Here is a 24172-nt window from a genome sequence, read left to right on the forward strand (position 1 = left end):
AAAGTGAAATCAAGAAAACACTCCCATTTACCATTGCAACAAAAAGAATAAAATATCTAGGAATAAACCTACCTAAGGAGACAAAAGACCTGTATGCAGAAAATTATAAGACACTGATGAAAGAAATTAAAGATGATACAAATAGATGGAGAAATATACCATGTTCTTGGACTGGGAGAATCAACATTGTGAAAATGACTCTACTACCTAAAGCAATCTATAGATTCAATGCAATCCCTATCAAACTACCAATGGCATTTTTCACAGAACTAGAACAAAAAATTTCACAATTTTTATGGAAACACAAAAGACCCCGAATACCCAAAGCAGTCTTGAGAACGAAAAACGGAGCTGGAGGAATCAGGCTTCCTGACTTCAGACTATACTACAAAGCTACAGTAATCAAGACAGTATGGTACTGTCACAAAAACAGAAAGATAGATCAATGGAACAGGATAGAAAGCCCAGAGATAAACCCACGCACATATGGTCACCTTATCTTTGATAAAGGAGGCAGGAATGTACAGTGGAGAAAGGACAGCCTCTTCAATAAGTGGTGCTGGGAAAACTGGACAGCTACATGTAAAAGTATGAGATTAGATCACTCCCTAACACCATACACAAAAATAAGCTCAAAATGGATTAAAGACCTAAATGTAAGGCCAGACACTCTAAAACTCTTAGAGGAAAACATAGGCAGGACACTCTATGACATAAATCACAGCAAGGTCCTTTTTGACCCACCTCCTCAAGAAATGGAAATAAAAACAAACATAAACAAATGGGACCTAATGAAACTTAAAAGCTTTTGTGCAGCAAAGGAAACCATAAACAAGACCAAAAGACAACCCTCAGAATGGGAGAAAATATTTGCAAAAGAAGCAACTGACAAAGGATTAACCTCCAAAATTACAAGCAGTTTATGCAGCTCAATATCCAAAAAACAAACAACCCAATCCAAAAATGGGCAGAAGACCTAAAGAGACATTTCTCCAAAGAAGATATACAGACTGCCAACAAACACATGAAAGGATGCTCAACTTCATTAATCATTAGAGAAATGCAAATCAAAACTACATTATGATATCATCTCACACCAGTCAGAATGGCCATCATCAAAAAATCTAGAAACAATAAATACTGGAAAGGATGCGGAGAAAAGGGAATCCTCTAACACTGTTGGTGGGAATGTAAATTGATACAGCCACTGTGGAGAACAGTATGGAGGTTCCTTAAAAAACTACAAATAGAACTACCATGTGTCCCAGCAATCCCACTACTGGGCATATACCCTGAGAAAACCATAATTCAAAAAGAGTCATGTACCAAAATGTTCATTGCAGCTCTATTTACAATAGCCCGGAGATGGAAACAACCTAAGTGTCCATCATCAGAGGAATGGATAAAGAAGATGTGGCACATATATACAATGGAATATTACTCAGCCATAAAAAGAAACGAAATTGAGCTATTTGTAATGAGGTGGATAGACCTAGAGTCTGTCATACAGAGTGAAGTAAGTCAGAAAGAGAGAGACAAATACCATATGCTAACACATATATATATGGAATTTAAGAAAAAAAAATGTCATGAAAAACCTAGGGGTGAAACAGAAATAAAGACACAGACTTACTAGAGAATGGACTTGAGGATATGGGGAGGGGGGAAGGGTAAACTGTGACAAAGCGAGAGAGAGGCATGGACATATATACACTACCAAACGTAAGGTAGATAGCTAGTGGGAAGCAGCCGCATAGCACAGGGAGATCAGCTCGGTGCTTTGTGACCGCCTGGAGGGGTGCGATAGGGATGGTGGGAGGGAGGGAGAAAAAGAAAAAATAAATAAAATTTTAAAAAAATTAGCAACAACAACAACAAAAGAAAAATAGAAGTACAGAGCTCTGAAGTTTTTCTAACTCGAAGAGACAAATAGTCTCCTTTCCATATTAATGTACTCAATATAAATGGAGAGCCTAAATTCTGTTTTATTATCACACATTCAGAATTAAGGAATCTGCCCATGTTTATTCACTTTGTTATGTAAAATAAAGCAACCTCACACAAACATTACATATGATTCTATATCCATTTGGTCGGTTCTGTATGTATTTTTTTTTTTTTTTTTTTTGTTGTACACGGGCCTCTCACTGTTGTGGCCTCTCCCGTTGCGGAGCACAGGCTCCGGACGCGCAGGCTCAGCGGCCATGGCTCACGGGCCCAGCCGCTCCGCGGCATGTGGGATCCCCCCAGACCGGGGCACGAACCCGCGTCCCCTGCATCGGCAGGCGGACTCTCAACCACTGCGCCACCAGGGAAGCCCTGTATGTATTTTTTAAAAAACATTTTTACAGTATTTTGGCCCATCAAATGCAATGTGTACCTAAGCATTCCAAACTTCCTTCATTCCATCATATTCCTAAAGAAGAAAACACAATTGCCCTATGACACTTTAAATGTCAGAAAAGATTAACATGCCAAAAACATTCTCCCCCGAATGGCATGAAGATTAATTAATATCAGCTCCTTTTTTAAACCACCTGCTATTAGTTGGATTCAAGGCAGTGTATATTGAGGTGCTTGGGGTCAGGCTTGAAGAAACATAGTTTATTCTTTCTTACCACTGTGCTGGTAGCAAGGGTTTCTCTCAGTTTTGTCATTTTAAGCCTTAATCTATCCAATTCTTTCTTCTTTTTGTAAGTCTCCTTTCTCTTTAGTTCACAGAGTTTTTTATATTCATCAATCTGTAGTGACAAACATAATAAACAAATCAAAAAGCTTAAGAGGACAACACAGTTTAGGAAATGTTTTTTTAAATTTTGTCAACCTAATTCATATTTAAGTATACCATATTCAATCTAAGTATATTATCAAATTTAAAAAAAACAGGTTTGCTTAGTTTGAAGCATCAGAGGAAAAATAATAAATCACAAGGATCAAACTGTAATTATAAAATGTTGAACTAGTAAATTTAGAGGAACAATGAAACAATGATCATTAACAGCAAATTATAAAAGCAACTGCCATTGTAAAATTTACTAGTAAAACATCATAGCAATTGTTACCAGATTTACTGTGCGCTAAGCACATCAGAAGAGTCAAAGGAAGGAATTAAGAATTGTTTGGAAATCTAAATTCACGTTATTTCATGAGAAGTAAAACAGACCAAAAACAAAATCACTGAAGATAGGGCAGCTCACAATCCTAAACAACTTACCATTTTGTCACCCATACCAGCCCCTGAGAGCTAAAGGATCCTTATCTCCATTTACCTGGGCTTGTTTCAAAAGCGCCCAGTATTTGGTAGAAATGTTTTGCAGCTGTGTCTTAAGAGATATTCAGTGGTCAAATGCCCTGAACTGACTGTGACTTGACCACAGGAGTGCTCTGCCTGCGCAGATGAGGCCTAGAGGTGTCAGAAAGTTACCTTTGCTTCATTACCATGTTAAGATCTCTGCCCAAAGGGGGCATTTATACTCTGCTAGGCACAATTCATGCCCTGTGCAAGGAAGCATGGAAGACTGTGCATGCCCTAGCTGCTCTGGCTGCCTCTGTAAATCTCTGCCCCCTTCCTAGAGCCCTGATGACCACCGCCTCCTAATCCTTAAAATTCCCTTATTCCCCTCCCTTCAGGGAGATGGTGCTTTTAGAGCACAAGCTCTCCCTTCTCCACTCCTTGATCAATGACTCGAGTTTCTGATTTTGAACCCGGTTTCGTTTGATTGGCATTTGCAACACTGGGCAAAGGACCCATTGAAGGGGTCACTGACCTGTTGGGGATTGATAAAAGAAATTTTCACATTTTGAGATATAGGAACGCGGAGCGGCTAGGCCCATGAGCCATGCCGCTGAGCCTGCGTGTCCAGAGCCTGTGCTCCGCAACGGGAGAGGCCACAACAGTGAGAGGCCCGCGTACCGCAAAAAAAAAAAAAAAACTATACTGAAAACCATGCTTCTCTGGAGCAGCTTCTCAGAGTAATCTGGGAAGATGGCTTCTGAGCTAGTCCTTAGTTTGGCTCAAATAAAAAACCTTTCTATTCTTGTGACAGATTGATTATTGATTATTTTCACTGACAGGATAAATAACAGTTTTCCTATGATTAAACATATTGTGATTACCTGTCAGATCCTATTGAAATGAGTCACCTTATCAAAATCAGACACATCATGGATTTGTCTGGCAAAATGAATTATGAAGAAAAAGGTAACTGAATAGTAAGGCCAGAGAAAGTATATTTAACTCTGTATTAAAGAGTTATGAAAACATGTTTGTGTGGCTTTCCATCAAAGCCACCAGCCAATTCACCCAAAGTGATTACTCTGAATGAATGTGAACATTATCAGTTATCTCTGCACTAGGGCACAGGTGCATTAAAATGAAACTTGGTGACAATAAATTTTGTTGAAAATTGAAATTCTGTGCTCATACTTTGGCCTAAGCCTTCTCCCAAGGTCTTGGGTCTTGCAATTATAGAAATAATATTAGCAAAAACTCTTTTGTGTTAGAAGAGAACTTACGGTTTGAAGACTCTGACAGCTGTAAACAGCTTTTCCTTTCTCATTGGAAATAAAGGGAATTAACAGGCTGTTACTATGGCATATGATGTGCATTTAGTGAGCATTGCTGGTTGAGTCCTTAATATCCACTCCCAGTTGGTCTAGTCCACTAGTACACATTTTCCCTTAGGATCCACTATTGTTCTGGGGTGGGAACTGTCTTAACCTGGCCGGATCAGACATAGCAAGAAACTTATGTCCTTGGTTGGGAAAGGTTTTCTTCTTTCTACTTGAGAAAGGAAACATAGTCCAGTTGTCACTGGCAGCCGTCTTGTGATGAAGAGGGAAACCAGCCTTAAGATGAAAGATGGAGGAGGGATGAGCCACTGAATTAGCTAGTCCTGCAGTCTGCCCTACCTTGGGAATTCCTACTGTGTAAGATAATAAATGTCCTTACTATTTAAGTCAGTTTGAGTCAGGGCTTCTGCTATTTGCATCTGAAAGTATCCTAACCCTTTTCCAGGGAGATAGACCAGGGGTAGGCAAACTACTACCTGTAGGCCAAATCCAGCCTGCACCTGTCTTTGTGAAGCCACGTTCATTTATTTCGGTAGTGCTCTTGGCTTCTCTGTGCTAAAACAGCAGAGTTGAGTAGTTGTGACAGGGACTGTGTATGGTCCACAAAGCCCTATTACTCTCTGGCCCCTTTCAGAAAAAGTTTGTGGATCCCTGAGAAACACTATTCACAAAAGGAAGGAGAACATATCATGTTCTCAAATTCTCAATTTGAAGCCCCTCTGGGCTTCCTTCCTTTTAACATTTATATTAAAGAATAGGAAGGGGTTGGGGAGGGTAGAAACTTCCCTTTAGAGCTTAAAATGAAGTTAGAAACTCAATCATTCAATACAGTAATATTATAGAGTGCCTACAACATGCGAGAGGCGCTGATCCTGATGCTAGAATTTAGCAATGAAAAAAGCCAGACAAAATCCCTGCCTGGTGGAGCCTTCCTTTTGGTGGGCAAAGCTCAGATCCCATGCCACTACTGACCATTGTTTCATCCCCTGGGGAAGTAAAGAAAAGGGACAAGGCTCTCCCCACTCCTAACCTACACTGCCCTGCACATCGTCCCTCCCCTGTGTCCATGCAGACACATCCCACTTTCTGCCTCTATAACTTCAGTGAACCCCTCCAGTGTGGGGCTTCCAGACTGCTCATAGAGAAAGTCCAGCAGAGGGCTGGAAACAGTGGGTGAAATGAAGTCCTCTCATCATTGTTGTGGGTAGAGAATGAAAACAGGAAAACCCCTTTAGGTCCTTGTTGTCCTGACTCTATTTCATTGCAATAACAAAAAATCCAAGCAAGGTCTAGTCCACTGATAAGAGTCAGGAATTTCAGTTGACTCCACTACTGCAATGCAGGCTAACAGCTGCCTTCACCCCCGGAAAAGGTCCAGGGAACTCAGCTTTTACAAATTCTGTTTAGTGGCTGCAGACTGCCCAAGGGACTCTTTGCCAGCGACTTCACAAAGTGCCTGTTCTGAGGATGACTAGGGCTGAACTGTCTATACTTAAGAAAAATAATCCATGGTTTTAGTGTAAAACTGTTTCTGAAAAGAGGGGCACTTTAAAGGATAGAGACTCTCAGACCTGACTGGAACTTATGAATAGTCTTATCATGAAACCAATCATCCCAAGAACCAAATTGAGACGAAGGGAGAGGGCAGGGCAAAACCATTAAAAGAATGAGGAAGGGGACAAAGCCGTTGGAGAAAAACAGGATACTCTAAAAACTGATTAGGGGCTTCCCCTGCCAACGCAGGGGACACCGGTTCGAGCCCTAGTCCGGGAAGATCCCACATGCCGTGGAGCAACTAAATCCGTGCACCACAACTACTGAGCCCACATGCCACAACTACTGAAACCCGAGCGCTTAGAGCCCGTACTCCACAACAAGAGAAACCACGGCAATGAGAAGCACACGCACTGCAATGAAGAGTAGCCCCTGCTCACCACAACTAGAGAAAGCCCCGAGCGTAGCAACAAAGACCCAATGCAGCCAAAAAAAAACACAAAAAACTTGTTAGAATCAATAGGCCCAGGATGGTGGAAGACTTCCAGTAGACCTTAAGCCTCATTATACACTCATTGTAATACATTAGCATATGCTAAATGACATACCCACAGGCACCGTGACAGTTCCCAGGCTGACCATAAAAGGCCAGAAAGAGGGAAGTGGCCCAATTCCTGGAAATCCTCACCCCCTTCCCCAAAATATTGCAATAGAATATTCCTCCCACTTGTTATCGTATAATTACGCAGCCCATAAAAACTAACCACCCGCACACCCTGAGGCCACTCTCGCTTTCTGAGACAGGTCGGCATTCGGCCTAAGGAATGTGTATCTCGCTAAATAAACTTGCTTTCCCTTTACTTTGTCTCACTCTTGAATTCTTTTCTTTGCGAAGCCAAGCACCCTCACTTGGCAGTCTGTCCCAGGGGCCTGCACTTCCCAGGGAGTGATATTTCTCTCTCTTGCATCAAAATGTTGATCACTGCCAGATTGTATTCTACTAAATTTTAATTAAGACTCAAGAAGTGCAATTTAATAAATGTTCTTTTCTTTCTTTCTTTATACATATATATATATCTTTATGCATATTTAATATAGCAGGGTTGCAAGCCCAGGTCCAATTTCCTGCATTATAGTTATGCCAGTTCCCTTGATGCAGAGGGCAGCACCAGGAGCTCAACAGCAATTTCCATCCCGGGCTAGGCCCTCACTGCATGGAGGAAAAGAAGGCTGCTGCTAGGAACACCTAGCACGGAGATAGCCCTGCTTCCCCTGGGGCAACGGGAAGCAGAACAAAGAGGAATCAATCAGAAGCCATTCTGAGGGTGAATTATTTAGAATTCAGGATGCAGTAGCTATCTCCACTGACCCTCACAAAATTGCTGGTCTCAAAATACCCTTCTCTGTTGGGGCTGTGGACAAAAAATGTGGCCTGCCATTTCAGTAAACAACGAATGTTCCTCACCATCAAGCCATCAGCCACCGTGCAGCCTCAGCCTGATGGTGTGCCCTGAGGGGCTTCAGGATGGAGAAAAACAGGATACTGACCCTAGGTAGTTAAGATGCTATCAAAGGAATGATTTCAGTGAGCCCAGACTCTTGAATCTTCCCATACATAGAAAAGCACTAAAATCATTACCTTGAGATGCCTGTCTTTTTGTGATTAGCAATAATCTTTTGATGTTGGACTATCTGTTTTTTCCCCCCGGCAAAAACTTCTACATATCCTGGCTCCTCCATTACCTCTTTGGAACACTTCCTCAGAACTATCTTAGAGGCTGCCTTCCCAGGCTACAGTCCTCAGTAAGGTCCTCAAATACAACATAATTCACAACTTCTAGGTTGCACTTTTTTTTTTTTTTTTCAGTCGACAGGGCCCTTGGCTCTGCCTAGACCCTCTGCAGGCCTCTCCTCTTGGATTCATTCAGTAAGAGGCACAAGTTCTGAAACCAAGCAGTACACTCTGGGGCTCCTGGGCACAAAAGTCTTTCCCTGTCCCCTGTTTCTTGTTTGTAGGAAATACGCTTTAGTCAGCCTCCATGACCTTCCCTGAGTTCCAAAGAGCAGGTTTAAACAGTTGCTAATCAGGGAAGGGAGGGGATCCAGAGACAAGGGAGGAGCAGTGAGGAAACAATAGTGTAGCCTTGGGGCAGGGTCCTGGTTCCTCCTCAAGGGACACACATAACAATATCTCTGAGCTCTTCTACAGCATTAAAACCCACACCAAATGGAAGATGCTAACTACCTGTTGAAGCGCTCTTCATTCCAGAGAGAAGGTCACAGTTCCATAACCTTGAGAACCACAGAAGCCATCACCAGACCACCAGACTCCAGATGATCTCTGGGTTGAAGGGATGCAGGCCCCACACGCGCCCTGATCCTTATCAGCAACCCTTCCCCTCACAACCCACCCACCCACCCACCCAGGCTGGGGACACACAGTTTTGAGGGCATTAACCCGCTGTGGCCCCCCTTTCTCGGCAAAGCAATAAAGCTATTCTTTTCTACTTCACCCAAAACTCTCTCTGAGACTCAATGTGGTGACGGTGCACAGAGTTCGGGTTTCGGCATCAGTTCCGGCAGATCTGAACTCGCTCATCCTGTCTGCAGAGACAACCAAGTGACACAGAAGCAAATTCCTAGTACCTACAGTGCTGCATATAAGCAAGGGGCCACCCCAGTGTTACCACTCCTGTCATTCATATTCTTTCCCATGAACTCAGATGCCGCTACACAATCAGACATCTTCCCCACAGGCTCCAGTGTCCTTGAGCCTCTGCTCTATTCCTGCAGAAGATACCACGGGCATGCTTGCTAGCATCAAGGACAAATAAGTTATTTCTCATTTCCTGCCCTCAATTCTGTATTTTTTAAAAAAATAAATCATGCCACTTACCTCTTGACTCAACTTTTGTTTTTTTTCCAAATATTCTGCTTTTTCTTTTTCCATTTGCTCCTCTACTTCTTGAATATATTGTCTTTGCAATTCTAGTTCTTTCTTCTCTGAGTTAATTTTGGTATAAGTCTCATTGATGTAAACAGTGGTAGTGGCTTTTTCTTTCATCGCATGGTTGAGTGACAGGACAACATTTTCATAATGCCTCGCTAGTTCCTCTTGCTGTTCACTAGGAGAAAAAGAATCGTTCTTGGCATGAAAAGGATGGCTTTCCAGGAAGAAATTTAAAGTTGGCTTGATGAGATGAACCACCATAAAGAGGGAAATTTAACGAATACTTATTTTAGAGTTGAATTTGTGATTGTCTAAAGTTGGTTGCGATGAAGGACAGAAGGAAACACAAGTGTCAACCTTGCAACTCTTTATCACTGCAAAAGTGTCTTGTGGTCCTGCCTCACCCCACCCACTCTCACACACTAGGTAGTAACTATGGGATATTTTGGTTTAAAACATACAATGATTCAAAGCCAGTTTTGAACAGGTGAATGGAATCTGGCCGGACAAATGGTTTGATATGTAGCATTGCCATAGCTACCTTATCATCCTGAGATATGTAGTTTAAGCCAAGGAAAGATAAACATCCCACCACTCTTCCAGCCACCTTCTGATGCCATTGCCCTGCAGAGAAGGCCCAGGAGAAGAAAGCTAATCCTCCTCTGATGGAAAGGAATTGGGGAGGAGGGATCTGAGTCTGTCTTCACTGCTCAGAGGGCGTTTGAAATCTAATTTGAACCCACTTATCTTCTCACAGCTGTAGCCAAATCTGAGTTCAAGAGGAGACATTAACCTCACATATCCATTGCTGGCCACACCCACCTTAAGACTGAGAAACATCTACCCCAGGGCTAACAATAAAAGATTTGGAGGAAGGACAATTGGTGACATTTCTCTATTTTCCTTTTTTCAAAGCTCCTGCAATGTAATGATGTTTTTCTTTTTCTAATCTCCAAGGCTAAACACTCTATCTAGCTCAGGCGGACTGTGTGAAAGCCTCAGGAAAGTGGAAACAGGTTGTTGGTAAGTTTATTTTCCAGAAGTCAACTCTACCACAGAAAAGGCAATTAAGAGAAGCTCAGGCTAGATGGGGCCAGATAATGGGTGCTTTGTAGGTTTAGTAGAGGAAGCCTTCTAAGAATGAAGCAAACTAAGGATTGAGTGGCCTTAAGGAAGCAAAGCAAAACAAAACAAGTCAAATCAATACACCTGACTAGGTGTATTGTGCTGGGTTGGGAAAGCTCTCAGAAATGGAATGTAGGACCCAAGGAAATCCCCATCCCCAGTTTCTGAGGACTGTGTCCAGTTTTTGAGGAGTGTCCAGGAGAGGATCACTTGTCAGAGAGTGTGGGCACCTTGATATACATCTTTCTTTGAAAAATGGATGCAATAAGTGATTGTAGCTTGATGATGCTAGCTCATCAGGCAACCCACATTATGTTCATTTGTAATTTGACTTTCCATAAAGATTTCTCTAGAGCAGTGATTCTCAAAGTGTGGTCAGGACCAGCAGCATCAGCAGCATCTAGGAACTTGTTAGAAATTCAAATTCTTACCCCCATTGCCCAGATCTACTAAATCAGAAATCTGGGGTGGAGGTCCCAGTAATTTAACAAGTGTTCCAGGTGATTCTGATGTACACTCAAGTTTAAGAATCACTGGACTATAGGGGTGTGATGGTGCTGGTCAGTTGATATGAGTATTCCAGCCTGGATATTATCTTCCCTTGTTATTAGTTTAGAAATTGATAGTCTAGTTTTGATTGTGGCTAGCATGCACCATGCACAAATCTGCACTGTGAATCCCTAAGAGGAGTTAGAGTATGCAGTCTTTCTCAAACTTACGTGGTCATGAACTTTCTTTTTCATGGAGCATCTCCCAGAATAGGTGTTCTGAGGGCCTACTTTGGGAACCTGTCCCTGGGCCTTGAGGTCCCCACCTAATTCCTGATGCTTTGATATCTTGTGCACCAAGCAACCTTCTGATTCTTTTAGCTTCCCAAGAAGATTTTCACTATAATGAGGGCTCTTTGAGTATTTCTTACTCCAACAAACTGAAAGTTTGAGAATTACTTTTGAGAATTTACTTGTAGTACTGAGTTATTCTTCAGGGTTTTATTGTTTTTTTTCTTTCAGAATATCTCTTCTTCAGTGGGCTAAGTCAAGATTTGTAATCTCCATTTTATAGATGGAGAAAAGCACTTCTTCCACAGAGGGGGAAGTGCTAACAACACAGCTGAGGAATAAAGAAAAGAAACTAACAGGTGTCAGCTCTCATTTAATTGAAGATAAAATCTAGAGCCAATCCCATTTTCAACCCTCCAGTAGATTATAACTGAATGTCTTTAAGGAACTAAGCTAGCTACAATATATCAGGTTTGATATCATATTTGCAACACAATACCCAGAAAAATTTCTTGCTTTGGTGGTTGAGGTTTGTAAACTTAATTTTACTAAAAAGGAAATGAAAACCACTGTGTGTTTCTACCTTTGGAGGTGGGGTGCGAGGCACTGTGTGATTGACACACCGTAGTTGCTGCTGGGAAGCTGAATTCCCTCTGAAATTTTACAGGTCTCCTGGCTGCGGTGGTAGAAGAGTTTCTGCTCTCTTCCCAGCTCTCTGCAGCCATCACACACCCCTCATCAGCCAGTCATCTTTTATAAGTGATCTCCACCTCTTAACTTGCCCTGCACCAGTTTGGACCAGAGGACAATCCCTTAGGAAAGATTTCCCACTTTAGCCCCAGCCCCTGACTCCCTCAAATACTAAAAAAAAAAACCTCTGAAAAAACCTACCCCAGAGCTTTATTAATTTTTTTCAGATCAGGTATTTTCTTCTTCAGAAACTCTATTTCATCATTTATCCTCGTAATTTTCATGTGTAATTGATTTATCTCAACAAGATTTAATCTTCGGGCATCCCTGACACATTCTTAAAAGTAAGCGGAAGAAACGTTATTCAGTTATTTGAGAAACTGCACAATTGTAGATACTGACTTTTCAAATAATAAATTGTCTTTCTTTGAAATATTCTTCTAATTATGTTCCTGGATCAGACACCTCTTAATCACCCCCTTTGGACCCTCTCAATCTTACCTATCAATTATTTCCCTTATTTCAGCTGTTGCTATGGTCGGTGACCAGCTTTCTATGAGCTCTGCACAATTTCAGGCGGTGCAGTCTGATAGCACCTGATTCCTGCCTGTCCTATCCACTTCTCACCTGTCTAGGACTTCCTTGTTACCTCTACCATGGGACTTCTTTAGACACTCACGCCCCCCATGCATGTGTAACTGAAAGTTTGGGAGGTGTGGCAAGCATCGGACCAATGGTAGGCAGGAGCCACTGCTTAGGTGTTGCTGAGAAGAGGTAACACTGTGTCTTGAGGGTGTATTCTCACACTCAACTACCTGCCGTCAGCAGCAGTCAACATCATATTGCACGCCATATTAGCTCTCCATTCTCCCTGCTTTGGTTCCTTATCCCACCCTCCTCCTCTTTGGATTGTATGTCCTAATAAAATAATAGTGCAAAAGCCATTGCTTCTGGCTGTGCTTTCAAGGGAACCCAGTGTGTTAAAGAACTAATTACTCATTAATAAATAACAAATCAGTGTAATCACATAAGACTTCAAAGGATTACCTCAGCGCTTGATAGATACATGGTTAAAATGCATGAATTTTTGAACACTGCTGTTTAGAAATGGATACTGGGCCATCCATTTCTATGCAACAAATTCCCTAGAAACTGGCTGGTAGCTCCCCTGAGAGAGTTGGATTCTTTTTTTGTAGGCTACAAGTTAAATTGCTCATTGTAGCAGGGCTTTTCAAACTTTGTCTTGAATATGCATATGTATCACCTGGGGATATTGTTGAAATACAGATTTTGATGTAGTAGGTCAGAGGTGGACCTAGAGATTCTGCATTTTGTAACAAGCTCCCAGGTGATGCTGATGCTACTGACCCAAGGACCATACTTCAAGCTGAAAAGCTTTAAAACACAAGGTCAATTAAATTTACTTGGCTAAGTACTCAGTGTGTATCAAGGACCTTACAAGCTAGCATGGTATTTCTTTTTCCTTCTAAAATATTTTTCCTGCTTATAAAAGTAACCCAATCTGGACAGTAAAAAAAAAAAAAAGGCAACCAAAGAAAACAAAACAAAAACATTCTTAATTCTGCCTTGAGCACAGATTAAGTCTTATTTTTTATCTGCATGTAGGAGTTTGTTGTATTTTCCCTGCCAAACTAGACTGACACTGTGCAAATTCTTTGATAACTAACTATGTCACTCAGGGTCTAATCGGGAGATAGAAATCTTATATTGAATAGGGAAATTTTAATATAAAGAATTATTAACTGTAGCAGAGAAGTAGAGTAATGAGGGAACGAATACTAAGAGAGTAAAGAGAACTCTGAAGACTTTAGGAATACTAGGTACAAGGAGCAGCCCTACAGGGGCTGTAGGAAGCAGCACCTCCAGACCTGAGATCTAGACCTCATTGAAGAGGTCTGTGGCTCACTGGATGGCAAAGAAGTTCGTGAAATGTTCCGCTGGCAGAACTTACTAGAAATATGGCTTCTGGGGGCACTGGGGGGACTGGTCCACAGGGAATTGCTGTACTTCAGAACTCACCTAAACGGTGCCAGGGTACCTGCCTCACGGGGAGCAATCTACCATGAAGCCACTCAGGGGATACTGGAGGGAGCTTCTGGGCACCAAGGACTGTTGCACACTGCTGGCAGAAGCTATCTGCACTGCAGGAGTCGGCCAAGCTGAGCACACCAGAACAGGAAGACAACCCCTTTTTCCTCCAGTAACCCTTCGGTGCTCTGTACTGACAAAGCTTAACACTGCACCAGCTGGCAAAAGGGGAAATTTACAGCGCCCCAGCTCCCTTATGACAGAGCAGACAATGAACGTAGACTTGGAGCTGCAAGGGAACATCTACTTTAAAAATGTTTTTTTTTTTTTTTTAATTTAGACAACTGTTTTAGGTTGGGCTCCCTGGGAAACAAATCTTAAAATTTGTGTGTAAAGCTCTGAGGAACATCTCCTCTGAGGACATAAGGGTTGGGCAAGGGTGGAGCGTTTAAATGATGATGAGCTGGAGCTGTGATGACACTTCAGAGTTATTCCACGTGGAGCGAAGGAGGCAGACCTTTCTACTCTCTTGGTGACCAATCACTGAATGTGGGCAGCAGTTGGGGAGGGAGTCTAACTTGAAGTGAAGCTTTTCTCTTTTGTCTAGGGCAATTCCTGTAGAGGAACTGAGCTGTGAGCCTCAGCCAACACTCCTGGCAGCTGGAAAAATAAAGTTGGAGCCTGACCTTACACCAAATACAAAATTTAACTCAAAATGGATCAAAGACCTAAATGTCAGAGCTAAAACTATAAAACTCTTAGAAGAAAACATAGGGGAAACCTTCATAATGTTGGATTTAGCCATGATTTCTTGGATATGACACAAAAAGCACAGACAACAAATGAAAATATAAACTGGACTATGTCAAAATTAAAAACTTCTGTGCAACAAAAGTCATTATTAACAAGAGTGATAAGGTAACCCATGGAATGGGAAAAAATACTTGCAAATCATATATCTGATAAGGGGTTAACATCCAGAATATATAAAGAATTCCCACAATGAAACAAACAACCTGATTAAAAGATGGGCAACGGGTCTGAACAGACATTCCTCCAAAGAAGATATACCAATGGCCAATAAGCACATGAAAAATGCTCAACATCACTAATTATTAGGGAAGTGCAAACCACAATGAGATACCAATTCTTATCCATTAGGATGGCTGTTATTTAAAACAAAACAAAAACAGAAAATATCAAGTGCTGGCAAGAATGTAGAGAAACTGGAATGCTTATGCATTGTGCAAGGGATGGTAAAATGGTGAAGCCACTGTGGAAAACAGTATGGGAGCTTCTCAAAAAATTAAACATAAAATTACTATATTACCATACAATCCAGCAATTCCCTTCTGCATTTATACCCAAAAGAATTGGAAGCAGAGCCTTGAATAGATATTTCCACACCCATGTTTGTAATAGCATTATTATTTACTATTTCATTGATATTATTATTATTTTGTAACAGCATTATTTACAACAGCCAAAAGGTGGAAACAATGCAAGGGTCCATTGATGGATGAATGGATAAACAAAACATGGTATATACACACAATGGAATATTGTTCAGCCTTAAAAGGAAAGGAAATTCTGGCACATGCTACAACATGGATTAACCCCAAAGACATGCCAGGTGAAATAAGCCAGTCACAAAAGGACCAATATTGTCTTTAGTCTATTTACAATAATTATATAAATTCAAGTCATATATATTATTTCCACTTAAAAAGTAAGGGAAACTTATCATGGATCTCACTATATTTGTGTTGTATACTCTTTCTGGCTATTTTTTGATATGAAATAACTATTAAACTCATCTTGCTACAAGTACTAGGCTCTATTTTCTTATAAGATAAACTAAATTTCTACAGTTGATAACCTCACAGTACCTTCGAATTCTCTGCTAACACTAGTGGGAAGAGTTTCCAGTAGAAAATATAGTCTGCTGAGTTCCATGCTTTCAATTTCCAGAAGATCAATTGTGGATTTTCTCATTTCTTCCTGAAAATGTAAATTACATAGTTAAAAAGTTAAGACATTAAAATAATAAGATTGATTTCCTAAACAAGGCCCTGTAAATGTTTTCAGAGATCAAAATTTGCTTTTCAGTAAGTACCTTTTGCCATTATTTTTATTTGGAATAGCAAGTGGGAAAAATAACTGTTCTTCAATGAGTTTTTAATGTGTCATTGTTAATTTATCTTTTAATTTCTGCTGATTTTCTTCTACTCAGAAATTATCTTTCGCTATGTGTGCGTGTCCCTTGTATGCAGTTTCAATAAATTTAAAAGGAAAGACTCCAACAAAAGGGTGACATTGAGAAAGGAAGCTTCTTGGGACTTCCCTGGTGATCCAGTGGTTAAGATACTGTGCTTCCACTGTAGGGGTGCGGGTTTGATCCCCGGTCAGGGAACTAAGATCCCACATGCCAAGAGGCAAAAAAAAAAAAAAAAAAGAGAAGGAAAGGAAGCTACTTAATTTAAAAATGGAAAATGCCTATAAAACTATGCTTAGGTATAAAAAGAACAGTGGTTTTCTTATACCTACCTAAAAATATCTCCCTGCCTATTTGTTTGGAAATATATATATATGGGGCTAGTTTCAAAAAGGAAAAAACATTCAAAAATCTGCTAGTGGAAAGAACAGATAAATCACCTCTTAAATAAACGGTCATAATGGCTATAGTTACTTTATGACCTGAGAAACTGCCATTGTATTTTATGAATAATAAAAAAGCAGGTTGCATAATTGTATATTTAGTAAGACCACTTTTCTGTAAAAAATAAAATTCAATACAGGAATCATCTATATCCTGAAAGTAGTCAAGACATTCAACAAAGAGTCAATCGTGATTGTTTTAGGGTGGGATCATGTTGGTTTTTATATCCTTCCTTTTGCTTGTCTATTTTTTTCTAAATTTTCCAGAATAAACACGCAATGCTTCTATAATAGTGAAAATGTGTTACTTTAAAAAATGGGAGGATTTATCTCTATTTAAGAGATTTCACAGCTCAGATATTAAATGGAGACATACTAGATACTTTAATAAGCCACAATAATTATTTTGAACACTTCAAATCCTGGAGAAAGACATAACTAAAAGAACGAAACAGAGGAAAGGGTTTCCACAGGACCACAGTGCAGTACAACACACACAAACTCTCAGTGTTTACATATATGTACTTAACTGGGATTATAAACTATAATTCTGTAGTATACCTACAGAACTATATATAATTACATAAAAATATAATTATAAAGTAATAAGATTAACTTTTCTCAGCAGTCTGTAGACTCAAGCTCATTAACTTTATAGCCATATTTCTACATTTTTAGATATTTGATAGGTAGTAGATTCTTATTCAATATTTTTAAATCAAATGAGGAGACACTGCCATTCTGAAACATCACTCAGGACCAGGGCCAAACAGAGACACTTTTGTGACACTTCAAGAGGAAATTCTTTAAATATTTCTTTGATGGGGCCAAGTTAGTATAACTGAAAGAGAACCTATTTCTTTTCACTGAAAAGCACTGTGTGTCAGTGGAGTAGGTGCCAAATAATCTTTCACCAGTTTTGTGAGGAATTGCTTATAGAGACCTGAGAAAATTGGCACTATGCATGCAGTTTATCCCAGAGGTTGTTTGCTGGTTTTAAGCAATGCTCGCATATTGATGTCACAAGCATTTGCCCATGTGGCCCACCCCTTAACTGAGCTCTGTTATCAGCAGGGTCTCTTCTCTTGAGCTGTCTTGCCCTCATCCATAGCACAGGTCCTTAATTCAGTGCTCTGCATGGGAAATCGGGCACCAATCCACTACTGATCCATACTGGTGCAAATGCTTAGGAAACTGAGAGAAATTTTCACTCAGGGCAAATATTTTCCCTATTCATCTATTGAAGTATGTTGAACAGAGCTGGTGCTAAATTAAAGTTTGATGAAGAAATAAGTGAAAGATTGAAAAAGTAGCTCTTATAGATAATACAATACCAATTTCTTAACAGCAATAGCAACGTCCTTAAGAAAGGTCTTAGCTTCTTCATTGCATTTAAAGTAGTCACTTTGCAGTGATTGTTCTAAAAAAAAATTAGAAAATTAAGATCTTTTATCTATCCAAATCCTGTTTAACCTTTAAGATCCAACTCAAATCTTACTCAGCTGAAAATTACATCTTCTATCTTTGAATTTCTATAGTACATCATATGAATCTCTTTTGTACTTGTTATTTCTTATTTTACAGTGTACTAATTTAGGTATATACTTTATGTTTCTTGAGGACAAACTCCTCTTAAGATTCTATTTTTGTATCACTCATGGTAGAAAGAAGGAATCTGTATAGGACAAGACAAAAAATTTCCATATATATTTATAAAAGGGATAAATATAACATGCCCATAGTGTAGGTTTAAGAATGTCTTCATATAAATTTGTATACGTATATCCTAAACGTAGTATTTTACAAAACAACACTTATTTAATTCTTTAAAAATTCATTATGTCATTTTCACTTCCATGCCAATATTTTAATCATGGGATGAGAGTAAGTATTTGTAAAACTGGTAGGTGTGAGGTAGATAGAGTTTCTAACCCTTTTCATTCATTGACATATGAAAGATAGCGCCTTTTCTCTCACACACTGTAAGTTGAAATCACATGGGAAAAGAGGCTTGGAAAATGTTGGTAGGCAAAGGAAGACAAGATACATGCAGAATGGGAAGAAGGAAGGAAAAATAAAATATAAAAGGAAGAGGAGAGAGAACAGAGGAAGCTCTACTCACCTTGGCTCTGTCACCATTCCATTATACAGATTCTGTCTAAATGGATTCCAGGCCTGTATCCACATGTGTGGGATGAGTGTGATGTGTTTAATGTTTCACATGTATGTATAATCTAAGTTGATTCTTATAACTTCATGATGATTCCCATCTCAGAGGTGAGAAATCTAAGACTTTTGAGGTCATGTCATGTGCTCAAGGTCACAGAGCCCATCACTTATGAGAGGTCTGGATTCAGACACAAATGGTGTGACTCCAGAGTCCATGCCCTGAGTGGCCATCCTCAACTCTCAGAAGAGTAAATAGCAATTTCTGCCCTCAGTTCCTGAAAACTTGGATTCTCTTAATGAACTAAGCTCTCAAACCAAGTGAAAAATCAGTTACTGAGTTTCCAAGCAAGTGTGTGTTAGGGAGGGACAGGTATCGCCTGCTGTCTCTTTTCCTTTTTTCTATGGAATGAATAAGCACAAGCGTACTCCCACTTGCAAATGGGCTGGAGAGCTACACACTTTATAACTCACACTCAGGGCAAGAAAGCATAATGAATTTTTTTCCTATGACAAACTTTCTGAGCGTCAAGAAATTATTAGCAGAAAAAGTATTTGTGCCTAATGCACAATTCCTTGCCTAATGCAACAGGTGTTTCTTCCTTTCTTATTTACCTGTGAAACCCTCCAGTTTGCCATGCCAAAGTGTTGGAGGAAATTAACTTGCAAAGAAAAGGCGAGAAGGGACAAGATGAAATTAAATACATAATCTAAATGCAGGTGGGCACTCCAATCACAGGCAAACAGCAGTGGCCTGGGAGTCCTGGGATTTGTCCGCAATTTGTCACCAGCTACTAGTGTGAGTTGGGCCAAGCCACAGAGCTGAGCCCTGGGTCCCACTCTTTCGCCCCCCTCTCCCCCAAGGAGCTGGAGAAGGTTCTTCCCTACCAGGGATGCCCTGAGTTCTGGGGGGAGGGTCCCCACGAAGGTTCCCGCTTAATGCCGCCTAGGCGCCACCTCCGAGATGACGTCCCTCCGGGAGCCCACGGGCCTCTCACCGACAACAAAGAGCTGCTCCAGGGCGGCAGCCGCGACCGAGGAGCCCAGGGTGGAGGGGAAGGTGCATAATTCCAGAGAGGGGCCAGTGGAGACAGCGGCCGCCTGCAGCGCCTTCTCGCTGCCGAACCCCAGCTCTGAGGACCAGGAGCTCACAGCCATCTTGCTGCCCCTGCGCAGCGCCTACCGGGCCAGAGGTAGGGACTGCCGGTTGCCACGGGCAACGAGGACGCCGAGGCAGAGCGCCAGCGCGCCACCTGGGGTGGGTGCCTCGCCAGTTTCTCTAACTTTATACACAATAATCAAGCGATCCTATAAGGATGAGTCCCTCTTTAGCCGCCCTTTCCTCCTTCCATTTCCATTTCTTTAGTTCAGGACTTGTGCCTGAACCCTTGTACACTTCTCGTGGACCGTGGGAATCATAATAATGATCACTTTTGAACGCATTTCTGTGCTAGGTACTACAGCTGTATGTACAGCTCCCTTAATGTTCACAATGGCTTAGTGAGGGAAGTTCTTTCATTATCTCCACTTTAACAGACAAGGAAACTGAGGCAGGGATGACTAAGTGAATTGCCCAGCGTCACAAGAGAATAATTTTGGGTTGAAAGTGGAGTCTGTATAAATCTTTCCATTATGCTACAATACCCATCTCTGTACTCTTCTAGACCTTTCCCTGTATACATTCTACCACTGTGCACATTTTAACTTGAATCAGTGATTTTCTTCTGCCTTCTCATCAAACCGTAAGCTCTTTGAAGGCAGGGATATTATTTTTCTCTGCGTCTCCAAACTCCAGCCCTGCATCAGGATCAGATTGAGTGTAACTATTGTTCCCCTTTCCTCTGGTTGGTTAGAGAGCAGCGAAGATGATTTAACCCCCTCCTTCTTAAGTTTTCTTTACAGATGGCAAAATTGAAATCAGAGTGAAAGTAACATGACAATAGCTATCCTTTATTGAATGGAACTATACTCCAGGCACTGTCCTAAATACTTTACCTACAGTAACCTATTTAACCCTCATAACAATCCTTTGAGGTAGGTGTTATTTCCCAGTTTGCATATGAGGACACAAAGTTTATGCCCTGAATCACTATGCTAGACTGCCTTGGAGAGGACACAGTACAACAACAGCCTCCTTCCTCCAGGGAGAACCATATCCTGGCTTTTAACACTCTCCTGGGTCCCCTCTTTTGCAAGATTTGGCATTCAGATCCATCCGTGTCCTTCCGTGCTTTTCTCTGTGAGGCAGGGGGAGGATGCCTAGAAACCACATTCCTCAAACACACTTGTCAGCTGGTTGGAGACACTGGTGGGAGACTAGCTGGCAAAGAAGCCATTCTGTTCGTCTCCTGGAATGGCAGTTTCAGGCCACCACAGTTGACTGCATCCCAGCAGTTTGGGTGGCTCCAGAGGTGGCAGGAGTGGGAATTGGTGTCTCCAGCTGTCTCCAGCTGCTTATCAGTGAGTGCAGGCATGTGGGCACTGTACAGGTTTGTGGCAGCTTTCTGGTGTCTGGGATCTCCTTTACGTAACTTCCCTTTGGTTTCTATAGCCCTTGTAGCATACTTCCTCTGATAAATTCCTCTCTTCTTGAACTACCTGGACTGGACTGCCCTAAGCCAACCCTTATTATGCTGCCACCAGAATATTATTCCTACTCATCACCTCATCTGGATCACGTTGCTCTCCACTGTCTATGAGTGAGGCCAATCCCTGAGGGGGCATTGCATGTATACCTTTGTAATTAGAAAAGAAAGTAAAGCTTTCTTTTTTTAATTATAAAAAACTTAAAAAAGATACAGAAGATAAACAAAATAGTTGAGAGTACAAAAAAAGCTTTCTGATCCTTCAGTAGCCATAGATGGTGTTCAGTGAGCCAAAAGTCATGTCCTACTTCTCTCACATTTCCTTTTTACTCTGGTAACATAACAGATACTTTTCTCTTCCAGTCAATATTTTTCAGGCAAGTTTGCTTCTGTTTCCCCTGCTGCTAACAGGGCCAGGAGAACCCAACTGCTGCATGAGTTTGACCCCTACTTGCAAAGGAACGTATACAACACTGTATTCAGGCGTATTTGCAGTTTCTACAGTATTCGAGGTGTATATGGTATTTGACGATGACATTGCTCTTGTTCCTGCCTCTGCATAAATCTAGTACCTCTAGAGAAAGCCTCAACTTCTTGGTTGTGTTTCTAGACCCTGGGTTAGACCAAGCCAAGGTCCCAGTCTCTGTGATGTGTTAAACATCTCACATATAGGAAGTAGTTGCACGCTTCAGCGCTTTGTGCTCAGCATTTCAGCATCTCTGACGGTTCAGTACTGGACCACGCTCAAATCCTCCTGAGAAGTAAGAATTCAAGAAAATAGAGTCTCTGTCTTCCTCACTCTGATCCTACCAGTACCAAGCATAGGGCCTGATATGGGCACATGGCCCTGCCTCCCCATCATGGCTGGTCAGTAGGATTTTCTTATCTTAATGCCTTGCCATCTTTTGCATGTTGTGTTTCATCTTCAGGCTTGTTGCTTCATGGTCACAAATGGCGACTGTAGCCCCAGACCTCATGCCCTTGTACAAAGTGGAAAGGAGTAGAAAGGGTCCACCTGTGGAAGCCCTTCTTCCCTTTCATCAGGGAAGGAAATCTGTCTACTTCCTTTTATGTCTCAGTGGCTAGTACTAGATCACAAGGTCACCCATGAAAGGGAGGTTAGGCCAAGGGGTATCCGCATTTCCAGCTTCTGTGGAGGTGGCAGGAGAGAAGAGGCTTCAGAACAGTTGGACAGTTACCCATGGAATGTCAGACACACATTCATTCTCTGAACTAATATTTGTCAGCCCCAACATTAGGTCTAAACCAGCTGGCTGGGTGGGCCTTTCCTAGGTAAAGGAATCAGTGACGCTTTGAGCATTGAATAGAAAGGCATTCTTGATCCTTGCCCATTGGGTACCTTTTAAGCCTTCATATTGGCTTTATGCCTATGTCTGCAAGATCGTTATACATTAGACAAAGATTCCATACCCCTTGGGCTTCTCACAGCTTCTAAAGTACCTGTCCTGTGATCAGTCTGCGATTCTTAGTTCCTGCGACTCCATCACACAGTCATTTGTGGTAAAATGGCAAGAAAAGCATGTCCCCTAGGTAATGCCAGATGGTTAGAGAAGCAAACAGATGGATTAGTGTCCCTGATGGAGCTACGCCAAACAAGGATAGGGCGGTGTCTCCAAGAAAGGGCAGACCGTATCATTGTTTGTAACAACACCTGATAAGGAGCCTCCTTTTCAACTTTGTCTCTTGACTAGTTTTTATCTGAAATCAGCAATTGCTCGGGGCTGAACAGATTTGAGTCAAACGCCCATTGCATCATTTGCTGGTGGTTTTTGATTGGCTCAGGTAGTTAACCTCAATCTCCATTCTTCATCTGTAAAATTGGATTTTACATCCTGGGATTATGAAGCTTATGTAGAATAATGATGTACTTACCACAGAGTACATGCTATTTCCCATCTTTTATTTCTACTAAATGGAAAACAAGAAACATTTCTTCTGAAATACAGATGTTAACGTCCTTTCTGCATCCCTTGCCTTCCTTAAACCTCTTGGTCATTCAACCCTTAGTGACAATTACTGCAATTAAATCAACAGTTGCTGTCCCAGAGATGGGAAATTGGTTTTATTTCCATGTTATTTCTGCTGGACAGCAGTGACTGCCTGGAGTGCTCAGTTAGGGAGGTTCTGAGGGCCGAGTCTCTTCAGAGAAAGATGCCTGCCAGGTTACCAGAGAAAGGCACGGCCTCACGTGTGTCGGCATTGGACTCATTGGTTTACGTGTTTGGGTTGTGCCTTCTGTGTGCTGGGCATTGTGCTGGGCACTGAGCTTATAAAAATGAGACCCATAGGTGGCACCAGTGAAGGCCTCTCTGAGGAAGGGGGACATAGTGGTGAGGAGTCAGCCTTCTTTTATTATTCTCTTAGTGGAGGAGAGAAAGAGGTCAGAGAGACAAGGCAAAAAGAGGAAAGAGAAATAAGAGGAGGAAGGGGAGACAGAAGGGGTAAGAATCTGGAGAAGTCAGCTGTCTACTCTCATGAGAGCCTCCTTTCCTCTTGTTTCCCCTAAAAGTTCACTTTCTCTGATGAAGCCACTCAGCACGTATTGAGCTTTATTACATACCAGACACTCTTATCAGTGCTTTGACTAAACACATGGACAAGATTTGGCCCCCTGTTTTCAAGAAAATGGCCTTGAAGGTGAAAAAGAAGGGTCGGTTTTGAAGCACACCTGCAAAGCAGTTTGTGGTTTTAGAAAATGTACATTTTGTAACTGTTTCCATGCCTTACTCAATCTTTATCATAACTCTCTGGGGTGAATTATGATGATTACCCTATTGTTCAGAAAATCACCCCAAGATGAGAGCTTCAATGACCTTGGGGATAACCTCAGGTCAGGCCCTTAAAGTTGGACAATGGCAGAGCAGTCCTTCTGACTCCAGGACTGGGGCACTGTCTGCTATGCTAGAGCTGCATTGTGGCTTTGTGACCAGGGCAGGGGATTGGGGCTCGGGTAAGGAGTGCTCTGGACTACACAGGACGTCAGCACAGCCATGGAGGTGTGCCAATGGGCATGGGGTGAATGGAGAGGAAAAGCAGGAGCCCAATCAGAAATTTAGGTTGTGATTTCACTACAAAGATCCTTG

At 41.5% G+C, this 24172-nt stretch overlaps 1 protein-coding gene across 1 annotated transcript in view; it reads right to left on the reverse strand.

Moving 5' to 3' along the window:
• Nucleotides 1–19641, reverse strand: part of CCDC175 (coiled-coil domain containing 175) — a 75181-nt gene extending 55540 nt beyond the window's left edge. The window contains exons 1-6 of the mRNA XM_029239393.1: nucleotides 19482–19641; nucleotides 17652–17737; nucleotides 15549–15660; nucleotides 11812–11947; nucleotides 8963–9191; nucleotides 2619–2741 (exon numbers count right to left, since the gene is read on the reverse strand). Of these exons, the coding sequence (XP_029095226.1) occupies nucleotides 2619–2741; nucleotides 8963–9191; nucleotides 11812–11947; nucleotides 15549–15660; nucleotides 17652–17737; nucleotides 19482–19641 (846 nt within the window). The remainder of the gene's footprint in view (nucleotides 1–2618; nucleotides 2742–8962; nucleotides 9192–11811; nucleotides 11948–15548; nucleotides 15661–17651; nucleotides 17738–19481) is intronic.
• Nucleotides 19642–24172: the final 4531 nt, after the last annotated feature.

This window comes from Monodon monoceros, unplaced genomic scaffold (genome assembly GCF_005190385.1).
Source record: "Monodon monoceros isolate NGI ecotype Baffin Bay Population unplaced genomic scaffold, NGI_Narwhal_1 Super_Scaffold_21, whole genome shotgun sequence".
Lineage (NCBI taxonomy): Eukaryota > Metazoa > Chordata > Mammalia > Artiodactyla > Monodontidae > Monodon > Monodon monoceros.